Source organism: Drosophila melanogaster, chromosome 2L (assembly GCF_000001215.4).
Source record: "Drosophila melanogaster chromosome 2L".
Taxonomy (NCBI): Eukaryota; Metazoa; Arthropoda; class Insecta; order Diptera; family Drosophilidae; genus Drosophila; species Drosophila melanogaster.
In genome coordinates, this window is record NT_033779.5 from 3,259,484 (window position 1) to 3,273,204 (window position 13,721).

The 13,721-nt window shown below is 39.3% G+C and overlaps 1 protein-coding gene and 4 long non-coding RNA genes across 6 annotated transcripts; 2 read left to right on the forward strand and 3 right to left on the reverse strand.

Annotated features, from left to right (window-relative positions):
* Positions 1–1,489: 1,489 nt before the first annotated feature.
* lncRNA:CR45337 (long non-coding RNA:CR45337) lies at positions 1,490–1,798 on the reverse strand. Its single transcript, NR_124040.1, has one exon. It is a non-coding gene; the product is annotated as a long non-coding RNA:CR45337 (long non-coding RNA).
* Positions 1,799–2,154: 356 nt separating this feature from the next.
* Positions 2,155–2,524, reverse strand: lncRNA:CR45338 (long non-coding RNA:CR45338). Its single transcript, NR_124041.1, has one exon. It is a non-coding gene; the product is annotated as a long non-coding RNA:CR45338 (long non-coding RNA).
* Positions 2,525–4,684: 2,160 nt separating this feature from the next.
* On the reverse strand, positions 4,685–6,231 carry lncRNA:CR45706 (long non-coding RNA:CR45706). The gene has a single exon (NR_124042.1). It is a non-coding gene; the product is annotated as a long non-coding RNA:CR45706 (long non-coding RNA).
* A 2,554-nt stretch (positions 6,232–8,785) lies between these two features.
* lncRNA:CR44484 (long non-coding RNA:CR44484) lies at positions 8,786–9,163 on the forward strand. The gene has a single exon (NR_124043.1). It is a non-coding gene; the product is annotated as a long non-coding RNA:CR44484 (long non-coding RNA).
* A 790-nt stretch (positions 9,164–9,953) lies between these two features.
* On the forward strand, positions 9,954–12,323 carry CG3347 (uncharacterized protein). Of its 2 annotated transcripts, none has more exons than NM_164530.2 (4): positions 9,954–10,366; positions 10,430–10,503; positions 10,561–11,311; positions 11,370–12,323. In NM_164530.2, the coding sequence occupies exons 1-4, from the start codon at positions 10,334–10,336 to the stop codon at positions 12,126–12,128; spliced, it is 1,617 nt and encodes a 538-aa protein (NP_722887.2). In that variant the 5' UTR covers positions 9,954–10,333; the 3' UTR covers positions 12,129–12,323. The 2 variants fall into 2 exon arrangements, with proteins under 2 accessions (NP_722887.2, NP_001285579.1); NM_001298650.1 differs by having other exon boundaries at positions 10,238–10,366.
* The last annotated feature ends 1,398 nt before the right edge of the window (positions 12,324–13,721 follow it).

The following is a 13,721-nucleotide window of genomic DNA, read 5'->3' on the forward strand; positions in this document are numbered from 1 at the left end:
TCTTTGTTCGCACTGTCAACAATGTGTAATTTTATAAACTCCAATGTTGGCTAACTAACTTCCGGTTTCATGATTGCACCAACACCAACAGTCAGGCAATGTTCGAATCAAAATGGCAACATTAAAACTTGTATTTAAGATTACTTATAGTTTAAAGGAAGCTTACTTAGTGGGATAGTTCAATGGAAACTATTAATATTTATTTTAAGACACATAATTTATTTGACAGTGCATTGACTGTGAAAATATCCATTTGCCTCTGCTTACAATTCCCAACATGGGTCGTCCATGTTTGCTTTAATTTCTGCACTAAAAAACATGACTGAAAATTCCCGAGCTGGAGCAAATGCGGTCAGGGAGCCGCCCTTGACTGGCTGCGCCCCCAAACAAGGACATCTTACCCTCGTCCTTCGGCGGCTGACAAGCAAAAGCAAAAGTGTGGAACAGACAGACAGGCGTTCTGGACGTTCTGGCACGTGCCTCCACATAAATATGTATGTAAAACAAATGCTGGAAATTAAATTGACTGAAATTTTATGGCCAAACTACGTGAAAGGCAGCGAAATGTTTGTATAATTTGTGAGCAATTGTCGCAGACACAACTCGGCCGAAATTTAAGTTCGATGTCGGGGATATTAAGCTTTAAGCCTTGAATAGTGTGGTGGTGCAATCAAGGTTTCTCGATTGCAGTTTGCCAAAGGATGGCATAAAACTCACTAACGATCTGCATTCAGACAAAGGATATGCTTTCGTTCGAATGTCCTGGCTGTAAACTAACTGGAATTATCGTAAACGAATTTGTTATCTCTGCGTAACATGACAACCAGCTAAAACAATAAAATTTCATCATCCGCTCTTTTGTGTGCAAGAAGACAGCATTCAAAGGCATCCGCGTGCCTCGGCTGCATTTTCCCTTTATGGCCAAATTTCGCATTCGCAGATAAGGGGCGCGGCCAGGCCGGAGGGCCGAAAAAGCCGGAAAAGCTGGAAAAGCGTATTCGGTCGAAAGCCAAAAGCCGAAAGTGTTTGACAGCAATATATGCACAGTCAGTGCGAGTACTTAGTGCCGCCCATGACTGAAATTATGTCCGCATCAGCAGATATTTATGCAGCCTAATGCATCTGGTTCAATGCGACTCGCAGATTTACGGCTTTTCGTATGCATTCCAGAGGCGTGTTAGTTGGCCATCGGAAAATCCCTTGATTTTCAACGAGCATTCGTTACCAGTGCTAAATGTAATGCACCCATTCCTTTCAGTTGTGAAAAAGTTATCAAACCATAAAACTAGTTGGTAAACGTACCCATAGTAACCCAAATAATTTTTGGACTGAACACCTTATGCAAGAGCTATAGAATACCCATATATTTATTTAGAATTTTACTATTTCCGTAACGCACGGCATCCAGAGTCATATTCCTCTGCGGCCCTCTGAAATTAAGTTATAATATACTGTGTACGATAACGTGCCAACATCTCCGTGAAAAACTCCGCAGCGGATGATGGCAGCAGGAAATCGCCTTAAATAGGCAACAATCCTGGGTAGAAGGGTCAGGTCCAGCGTGATGCAAACGTCTGATAGGAAATCTGTGGCATTATTGCAGGCAACTGAGACATCGACATCATCATCGTCGGTGGCAAGACATGGGGGTCACTGGGAGTCGGGGCGTGAAAGCCGCTTGGGGGAATAGATATAGATGCGGGCCCATGTTGCAACATTGGCGGCGTTCATGTTCTTGACACTGCTCTGAATGTCCAGGAGCCACTTCCGGCCAGAATGCGAGGGAAATACAAACAGTGCCTGCTGCCCAAGGACTTCCTTCGTGGGCGACTGCAGCACCAACTAGAGCTGCTCTTCACCCGCCCTGAGATTGCTTTGTTATTCGTGTGTTTGCCGGCATTGTTGGAGGACGTGGCATTTGTTTTGGGCCTAGCCCCGAGAATTCCGGCTAATCAATAGAGAACGACCGGTTAAGGGAGAAACTCAGAGTTTACCTAGTCATTCAATAGAATTGAGTACCTCAAATATGGAGCACAGTACTGGCCTAAATCTCGAGGCTTTTAGCCTCTCGCAAGAGAAATGGGCAAATAGTAAAGAAATCATAAAAGCGAAATCAGAAAGGAATAAGTATTAAGAGAAATGCAAATGAATAGTACCAGGTAGTTAAGTGTTTTGTAATTCTCTAGGCCCGCGAAATATATCCTGCTGTGTCAGAATCTTCAGCTTTTATCTGTGAAACTCGATGATCCCGCTGACCGCGGTCGTTTTCCATCTGCGTTGCCCGATATTTGGGTCGTCAGGAGTTATATAAGCACATGTCACGTCCGAGTCCTTTTGATGTGTGGATAAGGGATGTGGGATGCAGGATGCAGGGTTTTTGGGTGGCAGCCAAGGTTTTTGTGCGCGATGTCGCCGGGTGACAAGGTGTTGGCTTTCACGTGGATTTCAGTTGCCACACCCGGCCGCCACGAGCTCATCACCTGTCCGTGGGCGCCGCTCCTCTACACCTGTCGTTCCTGGCTGTGTGATTAGCCAGGTGGCACGTAGCGGACCTGGCAAGCAGCCAGATGCTTCTTCAATCAGATGTCAATTACGCTGAAGATTACCAGGGATTTGTGGCTCTTTTGTGCACGGTCTTATTTTTTCTTGCGAAGATTATGAGTGCTCTGGGACTATCTGCAATCTTTACTTGGAATGCATATAATACGTATATTCGGCGCACACATACGCCAGCGGTCATGTCAACAAGTCAATTGCTTACCATAAATTACTCATACGCCCCGTTTGAGCGGCCGCCTGCTATCATTATTATTATACCCCGGGGACCACTTGGTCCTGCTCAATAGCAGTGTATAAATTTGTAAGCCAAAGATAAATAAGTTTTCCTGCTGCGACGACCTTCACGATGACGCAACATTTCTCTTGCTTGGATCGATAAAATCTTTGGTAATTTATAAGAAGGTAAAGGCGAAGGAAATTTACAAAAGCGTGCCCAACTGAATTTCAAAATCCCTTTACTGCAACACCTTTTTCATACCATTGATATGTGTACCTTACATGGCGCCTGAGTGAAACGCGTAAAAACATTTATTATTAATTTTGAAAAAAAAAACTGAAATCCACTTTCAACAATGGCACGAGGTGAACGAGGGCAACAGCTTGCTGCTTAAAAATCATTGTAAAAATCATCGTGCGATGAAAGTTTAATCGATATGCAAGCGCGTATAAATTTCACAGAATATGGCCAGCAACAGTTGGCTTTAATGGAACCGATACGGAAAGCGGAAAGTTGCCTACTTTTTATGGCTCACTTTTAAGTCTGGTGCGGATGAATATATGTGTGTGCATATATCAAACAGGGGGATATGCTCCACGCATTCGCATCGTAACCTCTTTTTGGTAGATATCCCACCTGCTGGCAAGCGGCAAATGTAAATAAGCATAAAATCCAATTTTCTGTTAGCTCCCTGCGTGTTTGCACGGCGTCTTCTCCTTTTTTGGAGCAGCTCCTCGGTCTTCTTCTCTGCTGCTCATGTCCTGTCTGGATAGGATACATGGATACAAGAACAGGGGGGGCTGTCAAACCCACTTGAAGATTTGCAATCAACGCCCGGGGCAAAAAGCAGGCAGGTGAGCATCAATTGAAACCATTCCCCTTTTGATCTGACAGCCGAAAGCTCACTGAAATTCACCCAATTTGGGTCATTCTGGTGCCTCTGGAAGAACTGGCATATTACGTAATAATTTATGATTACCCCATGTGACAGGAAGGCGGCTGAAAAAGGTTTACTGCCAACTGACAACCGACTTCTGTGGCTAATCTAAATAACATAATCAGATTTGTCAGGCGAAACAAAAAAGTGGCAAGAAACTGACCGGAACTCGCATATGTTCCCACTTGAGTTAAGCACATTTGGCAAGCTCATTTGCATAGTTGACTTGATAAAAAGGGTGCCCAGAACACAGCTTGCTTTAGATTTTTTGTGAGTAAATACAAAATTCCACTAGGGGAATTTTTGAATAATATTCATACATTACTTTTATATATACAAATTTACCAAGTTTGCAGGAAAATTATAATACTCAATCGAATAATTAACAATTATTATTATGATTGCTTACCAATAAAGCAGCTTCTTGATTGCCTTTAATCGAACCACTTTTCTGTGAAACAACATTGCAGCTGAATGCCCCACATTAGCCCATATTATTCGACGGCTTTCTTTGCCATGCAAACTCGTCCAGTTTTAGTTACCGACTCATCTGTAAATGCATTACCAAGGCACCCACATGCATTAGGGTGCGATTGTTTGTGAATTTGTGTGAGAACATCCATCCCCCTTGTAGTTCCCATCTCTCATTTGAATTTTGGCTGCGAAATTGTGTGTGCATCAAGAAAATAATAGATATGAGGGCATTGTTGATTGCTGAAATTTTTGAGTTATGAGCTGGCTTGTTATAGCTTCATGTAAATTGGTTTTGGTACACAATTGGGCCTTTCAGTAATGGTTATTAAATTCTTCCAGTTGTATAATTTGGAAACAAGCGGCGCTCATAACCGCAATCCAAAAGGTCCTTTTCGGTTTATTTACAGGAATCTCTACAAATAGCAGTTCTATTTCATATAAATAATGTCATCCTTTTTTATTTTAGTATGAAACTTTTGAACATTGTATATAAATTTGTTAAAATTTGCAACTTTAACTGGCAGTGACAGCTGTGTCAAGTGTCTTCAATTCGATTAGCATAAAACTGATAATAAACTAAACTTATGTTGTTCCCGAAAAGCCAACAGCTTGAACATCAGCAGAGTGACATGAGTTTTGTCTCTGGAAAATGCTGGCGAACATTTTGGCAACCAAAATACCAAAGATGGCTGAGATACTCGCAAAGCGAACGCAACAAAAACAGCTTTATTTAAGCACTTTCGCCTTCAGTTTGCAGCCACCTTTTCGACTTTTCCTGCCAGCTAAGGACACTTTTGCCTGCCAAAGATTATCAGTTCCACTTTAAATTATTATGATGACACTGCCATCTCGCCCGAATCCTCCCAGCAAATTACGGCTCGTCCTGGCAAAAATTGAGCATCCACAGACCCAAAAAACAAAGGGAGCGTATATCAATTTGGTGTTTTCCTTTTCGCGTTCGCCGCTTATCTTCATTTCTGGGCCACCGTTGGGTTTATGGTCAATTTTAGATTTTATATTTGCAGCTTTCGGTTTCTTATTGTTTTTCCGCGTGCTTTTCCACCGAACCCTCACCTCGTCGCGAATTTATTTAAAATTTCTCCCCCATTTTCCTTTGATTTTATCGGCGTGCAAGCAACTTGTTTGCTTTCACTTTGCTTCGCTTTTGTTGCAGTTTTATTGGCTGGATTTTAAATCAATTGGGGTTTTATTTTGCCCTATCCTCAGCCATTGCCAATTTCAATTGCCGTTCGCTGTTCAGCGGTTTTCTTGATAGACTTAAAGATTTGTAGCACATTCGTATTCGTATAGAGTTAAAATGATTTTAAACAAAATGTTTGCCATTCAGCACTTTTATTCCGCTTTAAACAAAAAATATTTGCAAAGCTGTCAGCTGCTTTTTGGCAACGATTCTAAATCGAAATGTAAATATTCCATTTGTCTAGCGCTGCAGATTGATGATGGCTGATACTTTAAGCCGCTTTGACTCCAGTTTTCGCTTTTTCTGGAACAACGTAAAATCTCAAATTATTTACCTAAGGTTGTGAATCTCTTTTTGTTGGCTATAAATTACGTGATAATTGCATGCATTATTCGATAAGTAAACAATAAATAAATTTAGGGCCCATTAACTGTTTTATAATCTGTATTCAAAGCTTATCCCTTACTGTTTTAGTTAGTACTTAAACCCTTAGTTCACGAGCAGCTTTTTGAAAATCACTATGTGTGCTTAAATGATGTATTGTGGCATTTATGAAGGTCTATTATAATGTGTGTCTGTGCTTAAGCCTTTCAAATTCCCCTTTGTTTGAACAACTTTTAACCCCATTTGTTTCACACCAATTTTTGAAGAATAAATCTGCAATAAGGTGCGCGTTTCAGTGATTTATGCGGCTTAAACGAAATCGAAAAAAAAGAAGCAGCATTATATTTAGTGTATAAAAATTAAATCATATTCTCGTGTTTCGCTCACACTTCAAGGGGTTTTGCTTGTAAAAACCTACAACTCCAGTGAACCGTTTGCTTAGAGCATTCGTTTAACACTAATTCTGTACAATAACGATTTGTCTAACATAATGTATCGCTAAGGGAAATTTTTCCGGGGAAAAGGTCGAAAGACCTCTCCCAACCGTGCAACACGTTCGCTGCAACATGTTGCATGGGGACACATCCTTTTATTTGTTTACGCATTGTGTGGAACTTGTCACAGATCCACGGGTCTCTTTTAGAAGGGAAACCTGTTGCTAATTATTGGAGAAAATACCCTCCAATCTAACTTGCAAACTTGATATATTCTTCTTGGATCAAACCATTTTGCTCCATCAACCAGCTTGCCACATTCAACAATTAAGTCATTTTCGCCACAAGTTTATAATTGTAAATTATGAGCAAATTACAATCAGCGACTAAGTGCATAAGTGTGTTGTGTGCTGAAATGTGTCACTACGCACATATATGTAAGCCGACATATAGCCAAGTGTATATGTGTATATATGTATGTTTCATGCGAAACATTGACGAACCGCCGCACTTTCTAGGCGAAACTTTTTCATTGCCCTCGGAGTGAAACTAAGTGAGGACCCACTTATGCGGCAGGCTCTGAAATTTAATATGTCAGTTCGTGTCTGAATAGAAAATGAAATTACCACGGCCTCAACTTGGCAACCAGCATGGTTTTGACATGCATTTTTCGTTGACAAAATGTTACAGCACGTTAAATTAGTTTAGTGCCTCCAATTAAGAGATTGGGTTTGAGCACTTAAAATTTAAGGTTTGCAGGCTCAACAATTCGAGGCATTAAATAATCCCTATAAGTTACAGCAATTACTGTGAAGAGTCTTACTTTCAATCACTATATTGAAAATTGAAAATGTTTTATGTTGCTTCTGTTCAAATTGAAGCCCCATTTAAATTTATAAACTACTAAAAAGCTCAACCGAGTTTCCCATTGAAAAGAAGCTAAGAAAAAAAGAAGGAGGAAAACTTTTTTAATCACTCTTCAGTCGACATACTCAGTGGCTGGGGAAAACGCAAGTTTTTCTTTTTTAATTAATGAGCCACACACAATAAACTGATTATGAAGATGATTAGCTAGTGGGCAGCTGGGTAGCTGGAATGTTAATATCTAAAGTAATCAATTAGACTGATATATAATGTAGGCAGTAACTTTTTGTTTCAATAAACATTTCCGATTCCCGTTCGTTTTATGGGAAATAGATTATTCACAAATCCTTCACTTCACTTTTATGCCTCATTGTTTATTTCAAGAGGCACGATATTTCCTTTTATAGCCTTGGGAGCAGCAATTTGCATTTTTATGATTCAATTTTCCAAATGCAACGCAATCAGTACAAATATATATATATTATATATTTATTGCTTTCGACCACAGTTCCGGCATAGCATTAAAACTTAATATAATTATTCGTAGAAGTTTTCTTTTCTTAAATTTGTTCTTATTTCTCACGCTTTAAAAGCATTTTTCAAATAAACATCCATTTATTGTTTACCATAAACTTCAGATGTATCCGAAATCTATTACTTTAAAATTATTACAATCATGTTACTCTATATTCTAGTAGAATTTATATGGCAACTTCCATTTCCGTTTTCTTAAGTCATAAGAAGACTTCTTTTTATAGCTGCACTTTCATAGTTAAAGACTCTGAAAGGAAACTTTACATCATATGGCGACATAAAAGTAGTTTAATAGTTGGCTTTTATTACTTTATATTACTGGATTTCTGAAATAATGGACTCAAGATATATGTAGTATAACTTAACGAATACTTCATGTAATTGCTGGTGAAATATGTGCTTAGAAATCTTAAACTAATTATAAGCCAATTTGCCTCTAAACAAGATTAACAAGACTATTAAGCCAATAACGTAAATATTGTTGTTTTAAATTGCAAGCTTTAAGGATCCTTACCGTAGCTCTTCTTAGTTTTTTCGTGGGTCATTTAAAATGGTGCATCGTATTTTTAAGAGGTCAAGCTACTAAAAATCAGCTGAATTTTGCTGCAGGAAATGCCGGAATCCCAAAAATCCCCTAATTCCATTCTTCAGCAGATTGGCTAGAAAATGCAAATCGAGCTGAAAGAAAAATTCTTTAATCAGGACTTTACATCCGCAATCTCCAGTACGCTCATATGTACGTACAATATTAGAGTGTGTGTTCCTGGCATTTTTTTTTATCTCTGCCTGCAATTCGATTTCAAATCCCTGCTCGTTGTGTGACGCAAGTAATTTTATTGCTGCCTTTTGACTGCTCACAAAAGCAGTTTCTTGCCTTTCAAAACGCTTGTCGATTGCATTTTCCATTCGCCGACAGACAGTTCAGCCAAAATTTACCTTTACGAGCCCCAAATGCAAATCGAAGTTGTGGTATTTGCTTTTCCTACTCGTAATCTTAAGTTTATCTACCCTTTCTTAAGGTCTCTTATTGGTTGAGTTACTAGTTTTGAAAATAATTACCAACATAAATTTTAATGAAATCGCACTTTCCCTATTTTCTAAAGCATTTTTCCATCAATTTTATTTCACGTACTTTTTCATCTAAGTAGCCATATTCAAATCATTTTTGGCTTTGAGCAAGCCATGTTTACACAATATTGTGTACGGTTTTTGTGCTGCTGCCTTTGAGCCTCAACATTCGTTTTGTGCACCTGTCAATCGTTTTCTTTTTTAGGTCAGAAGCCGTCGTTCTGCGGTCAAAATGCAATTGTATTCATCTGCTGTACCGGCCTTAAAGTATGATGAAGCCATCTCGTTTTTTTACCCAGCGCGAGGACACGCGGCGTGTGCACAATTAATCAAACAACTGGACAAAAAAACGGAGAGCAAAAACGAGGAATATTCAATTATTCATACCCACTGTTAGCCCGAATGTGTGGCACATAACCACAAACAGGCGTCGCCAAACATAATGTTGATAAGTGTAAATGCCATATGAAAATGTTGTTCGTGCCACGTGCAATTCACTTTTTTTTTTGGGGTGCGATGCAAAAGTAAAGCCAGAGCGATTGTGACATAAAATCGAGTGGGTTAATGTTTATGGCATGAAATATGCGACATGCGGTGGAAAAAGGGGGGGCGACTTAATTCGATCGGAAGTCAGCTAATTGGGTGTGTCAGATAACCAATAATACTTCCTGAAAGGCTTTCTGCCTTTCGTTGATTTTTTAAGCCCACATGTACTATAAATGCTTAATTTGCCGAGTAATACGCGTTAGCTTAACAGGGAATTTAGGAGCATTTTATTTAATTTTAAATTCCATCAAACTTTTGCGCTGTGCCAAGTGCAGCAATGGCGCAATTCAACTATCTAAATTGCAAAAACCAGACACATGATGGAAAAACGTTAATGGCTCCACTGGGAGGGAGCTCGAAAAATAAAAAAAAAAAAAAAAAGTGTGGAAACAGATAGAAGCCAACGTGGGTGGGCATAAAAACAGCATTAGCTAAAGGGTTCTTCCAAAAATTGTTGGCCATGTGGGTAAACAAGAAAATTAATTGCTTGCGCAAGCACTAAATGCGATAAGGAACTACAGGCAAAATTTGTAAAATAATTAAATGCAGACCGACTCTGGAAGCAGCTAATTAGAAACATAATCTCGTTTTTGAATAAGTTTCTTCTTACCAACCCATCTACAATTTTAAGATTTGTTTAGTGTTTATTTTAGGTTGGAAGACAATATTTATTTAGACTAACTGTCAGATATGACAGATGAACTAGGGCCTCAGAGACAAAATTTTCGTCCCTAGTTTGCAAGAAGTCCTGACAAGTTCATTGAAAATGTACCGCCAGGCAGTGAACTGATAATACAGAATTGCACCATGTGCACTCGTAAATAAATAATTCATGCCCCAAAGAGAGTCTGATGGAAATGGAGTTGCAATTGCAGTATAGCACATCGAAGTTGCATGAATTTTTAGTGCTCTGAGCGACCGAAATACAATAAAAAATATTTTGTGGCGTGACTTCTGTTTCGCCGAGCTTCATATGGAATTGCCAATCGGGGGGTCACACTTTTATTTTATCGAAAAATGGGAAAAGTAGGCGAGTCATAGCAATCAAAGCTGAAATAGGACTGAACACATTAAAAAAGTATTCTGTTCAAGTGAGTGATATTCGGAAATCAGAAATGGCCCCAGTTCAGAAAATAAATGTTTTTGGTGTAAGTTTCTTTAGCATTGAGATATATGCGCCTTAATAACCAACACATAATAATAATAATCAGGAAGCCGATACTGCAGTATCCTCCAAGGATGTGTATTGCATTTGTCGCCAGAGCCACATCAATGGATTTATGATGTAGGTAGCTGATGTCTCTCATCCTTGCTCGTAACCGAAGTATTTGATCCTATATAGATGCTGTGACAATTGCAACGAGTGGTTCCATGGAGATTGCATCGGATTGCCGGCAAATATCGGGGAACAGCACGACACCTACTACTGCACCGAGTGTTTTCGCAAAAATCCACTATTAAAGTGCACCTATAAGAAGAGTCCATCCACCACAGGAGTTCCAAAAACTCCAAAAACTCCAAAAACTCCAAAAACTCCAAAAAATCCAAAAACTCCAAAGACTCCAAAAAATTCAAAAACTCCAAAAACAGCCAGGATTATCAATTCAATCGGTGTCAGGCAGAATCCACGCAGGAGATCCACGTTCGTCCAGGAGCGTCCTTCAGAAGTACCTAATCCAAGCAGACAATCCACGAAGTTACAGAAAGCAGTCAATTATGAAAATGCTACTGAAGAGCCCACAGAAGACGCTGAAAAGGTGGATCAAAAACCAAAAAAGACTGCGAAGAAAAAGAATCCAAAGCCGGAGGATAAAGTCACAGACGATGCTCAAAAACCAGCAGTTGAAAAGCTCTTCGAATCGAAGGGAACACAATGCAACATGTTTAGGGATTGGTCGAAGTATGTTCCTCCCGAAAACTCCAAGAAGAGGGGCACCTGCTTCACAGTCTTTTGCCAGCAATTGGCACGATCCTGTTCTAGATACTGTTGCGATGAGTGCGGCAACTTCACCGCAATCACAAACGTATTCGCATTAGGCCTTTTACCCAATATGCCAGCAATGAAAGTGGCAATGGGACACGTTGGTTTATTGGTAAGTCGTGCTAGGCAATTGATAAAATAATGGTATTTATAATAATCAAATTTTTCAGCTTGGCAATGACTTAACAAATAATCAGAAGTCAAACAAAAATTCAGAGGCTTCTGAGTCAAAAACGGAAACCAAGCCAAAGGTTAAAAAACCAAAATCGGAAGGAAGGAAATCGAGATATCGTAGTCCGAGCAGTAGCCTGGAAAGAAGCCCAGATGTTTCCCGAACTGCCGCTAAAAGGCCGAAGCTCCAAGAAGAACTTCCTTCATCTAGCTCTAGAAGCTCACGGAAGTTAGTTGAAGAATCTCGATCTGAAACGGAGCGACATAAAGCTAAGCATAAGACTTCCAAAAAAGAAAAGACTAGTTCCCAGCGAGCTTATTCTCTGTCGCCTATTCCATCTCCCAAGTCATACAGGGCTGCGAGGAATACATCTGAAACAGCACCCAATAGTCCTGTTAATCTAAAGAAAACTTTTAAGCAAAAACATGTCATTAGCTCACCAACAGGGAAGAAAAGAGTGTGCAGATCACAAACAATATCTGCGGATGATCCATTACCTTCTCAACCAAAATCGACTGAAGTTAGTCCTATGGCAAGTGCGGGGACTTCTTCTAGCAATAAGAAACCTGTGCCTGAAACCTCTTGCCAAAAATATAGAAAACTATCATTTACTGATGAGAATTGCGAGAAAATCAAAATCATAAGATGCATTGTGTCCAATATGTCGCCCACCGAGAAAGCTCTGTTGGCCAGAAAGAGGATGATGATGAAGTTGGCATCGGAGCAGCACATACGTCAGGCACCAGGTGAAATATAATGGTCTTCGGTAAATGCATTCTAAATATTTATCATTTATATATATATAACATACATATAATGTTCCCACAACAAAATATTTAACAATTAAACACCGTGTTCAGTTTCCTTTTTCGGTTATCTGTTCTCCCTCATAACTGCTGTAAAATCAAACCAACATTTAAAGAATAAATCTCGGAATATGTCACATTTGTTGACCAACGAAAGTTTCAATTTTGGCACGTCCCCTGGGGCGTATACGTGATGTGAACCTTCCATCAAATTTCCATCAGTCAATGGTTTGGAAGAATGGCCGAAACGAAAAAGCCAAGCTTAGCGAACATTTGCGTCTCTATTCTGAATTTGAGAGTATAAATATTTTATTACTATACTCGCCACATATATGTATCTTACAGAGAAAAAAGGTGAAATATTTAGATAAGAGGAACTATTTCGGATGGCTTGCGGGCAGAGCTTTGATTTGTTATCACCATTTACCATTTTTCACACGTTGAGAAAGTTATTTTCCGCCCATAAAATTGATATACGAGTGAGCTTCTATGTGTGTCCTAAGGATATGTTTTCATTATTCGGCTGCTGGGATTTGTGCCCCGGCTTATTGACTCTAGAATTGTCATTTGCAGCATTTGCTTTTATTTTATTACTCATATCCATAGTTTACCTACTTCGCCAATCATTCATACGCCATGTGTTACGCCACAGAAATAAAAAACCGTGACAATGATTGACAGCTTTGCGCATTTCTTGCATCGCAATTGAATATTGTTTTCCAGCTCCCAGAGAGCAGGGCAACTGTCGTAAAATGCGGACATAAAAAATAACTGCAATAACTAGATATGGCCACTAAATTTTTTATTGCAAGATGTCAATTTCCCCTGCAAAATACAATTGAAGTTCGGTGCAGTTTAATATCCAATTAGGGGACAGTTTGCACGATTCATTAACATTTGATAGCTGCATTTTTCGCTTCGACTAAAACAAAGTGCTGAACTTTACCTGTCTACTTCTAAACCGATTCGAGTTCCCCGAATTTTAATCTTTAAAGTCGCATTGCAATATGATATGTCAGTCGTCTCGTCGCCCGGATAAGCTTCTGTTTAATTTTCTACTCAACAAAAAATATTACCTTACCCTCTCAAGAGAGTCTTGTATGCTTTCCGTCCCATGTGCTTGCTTTGTGGCCAGATTGAATGGGAGTTTCTCGTGCACGTCTTTGAGGACAAATTGAAAGTGCCTCAAGGTGTCCTTGGTGGCTTATTACAATTTTAAAATACTTGCCTTACTGTGCTTGCAAAAAAAAAATTAAACGTTGAGATTAAATTTCCCAAGACAGTGCTGATTTCATTAACCTTAAAGCTTCCAGTTTCCATCAAGCGTTGGGCATTATACATATAAACTTCAATTATTATTATTATTTATTATATGTATATTTATTGTAAGTCAGTTCGTTTTAGAACACTCCAACTAGTTTCCTTGAACATTATGGTCCGGATCCACTTTCTTTACCTCTATTAAATTATTACACAAGGTTTGTTTCGACGCCCTTTAAGATCCAAACCAACCCCATGACACCACAAACCGTCACCAACTGTTG

Coding starts and splice junctions, on each gene's coding strand:
- CG3347 (NM_164530.2), top strand. CDS start 10,334: ATGGCCCCAGTTCAGAAAATAAATGTTTTTGGT. Junction 10,367..10,429: donor AGAAAATAAATGTTTTTGGT/GTAAGTTTCTTT, acceptor AATAATAATCAG/GAAGCCGATACTGCAGTATC. Junction 10,504..10,560: donor CACATCAATGGATTTATGAT/GTAGGTAGCTGA, acceptor GATCCTATATAG/ATGCTGTGACAATTGCAACG.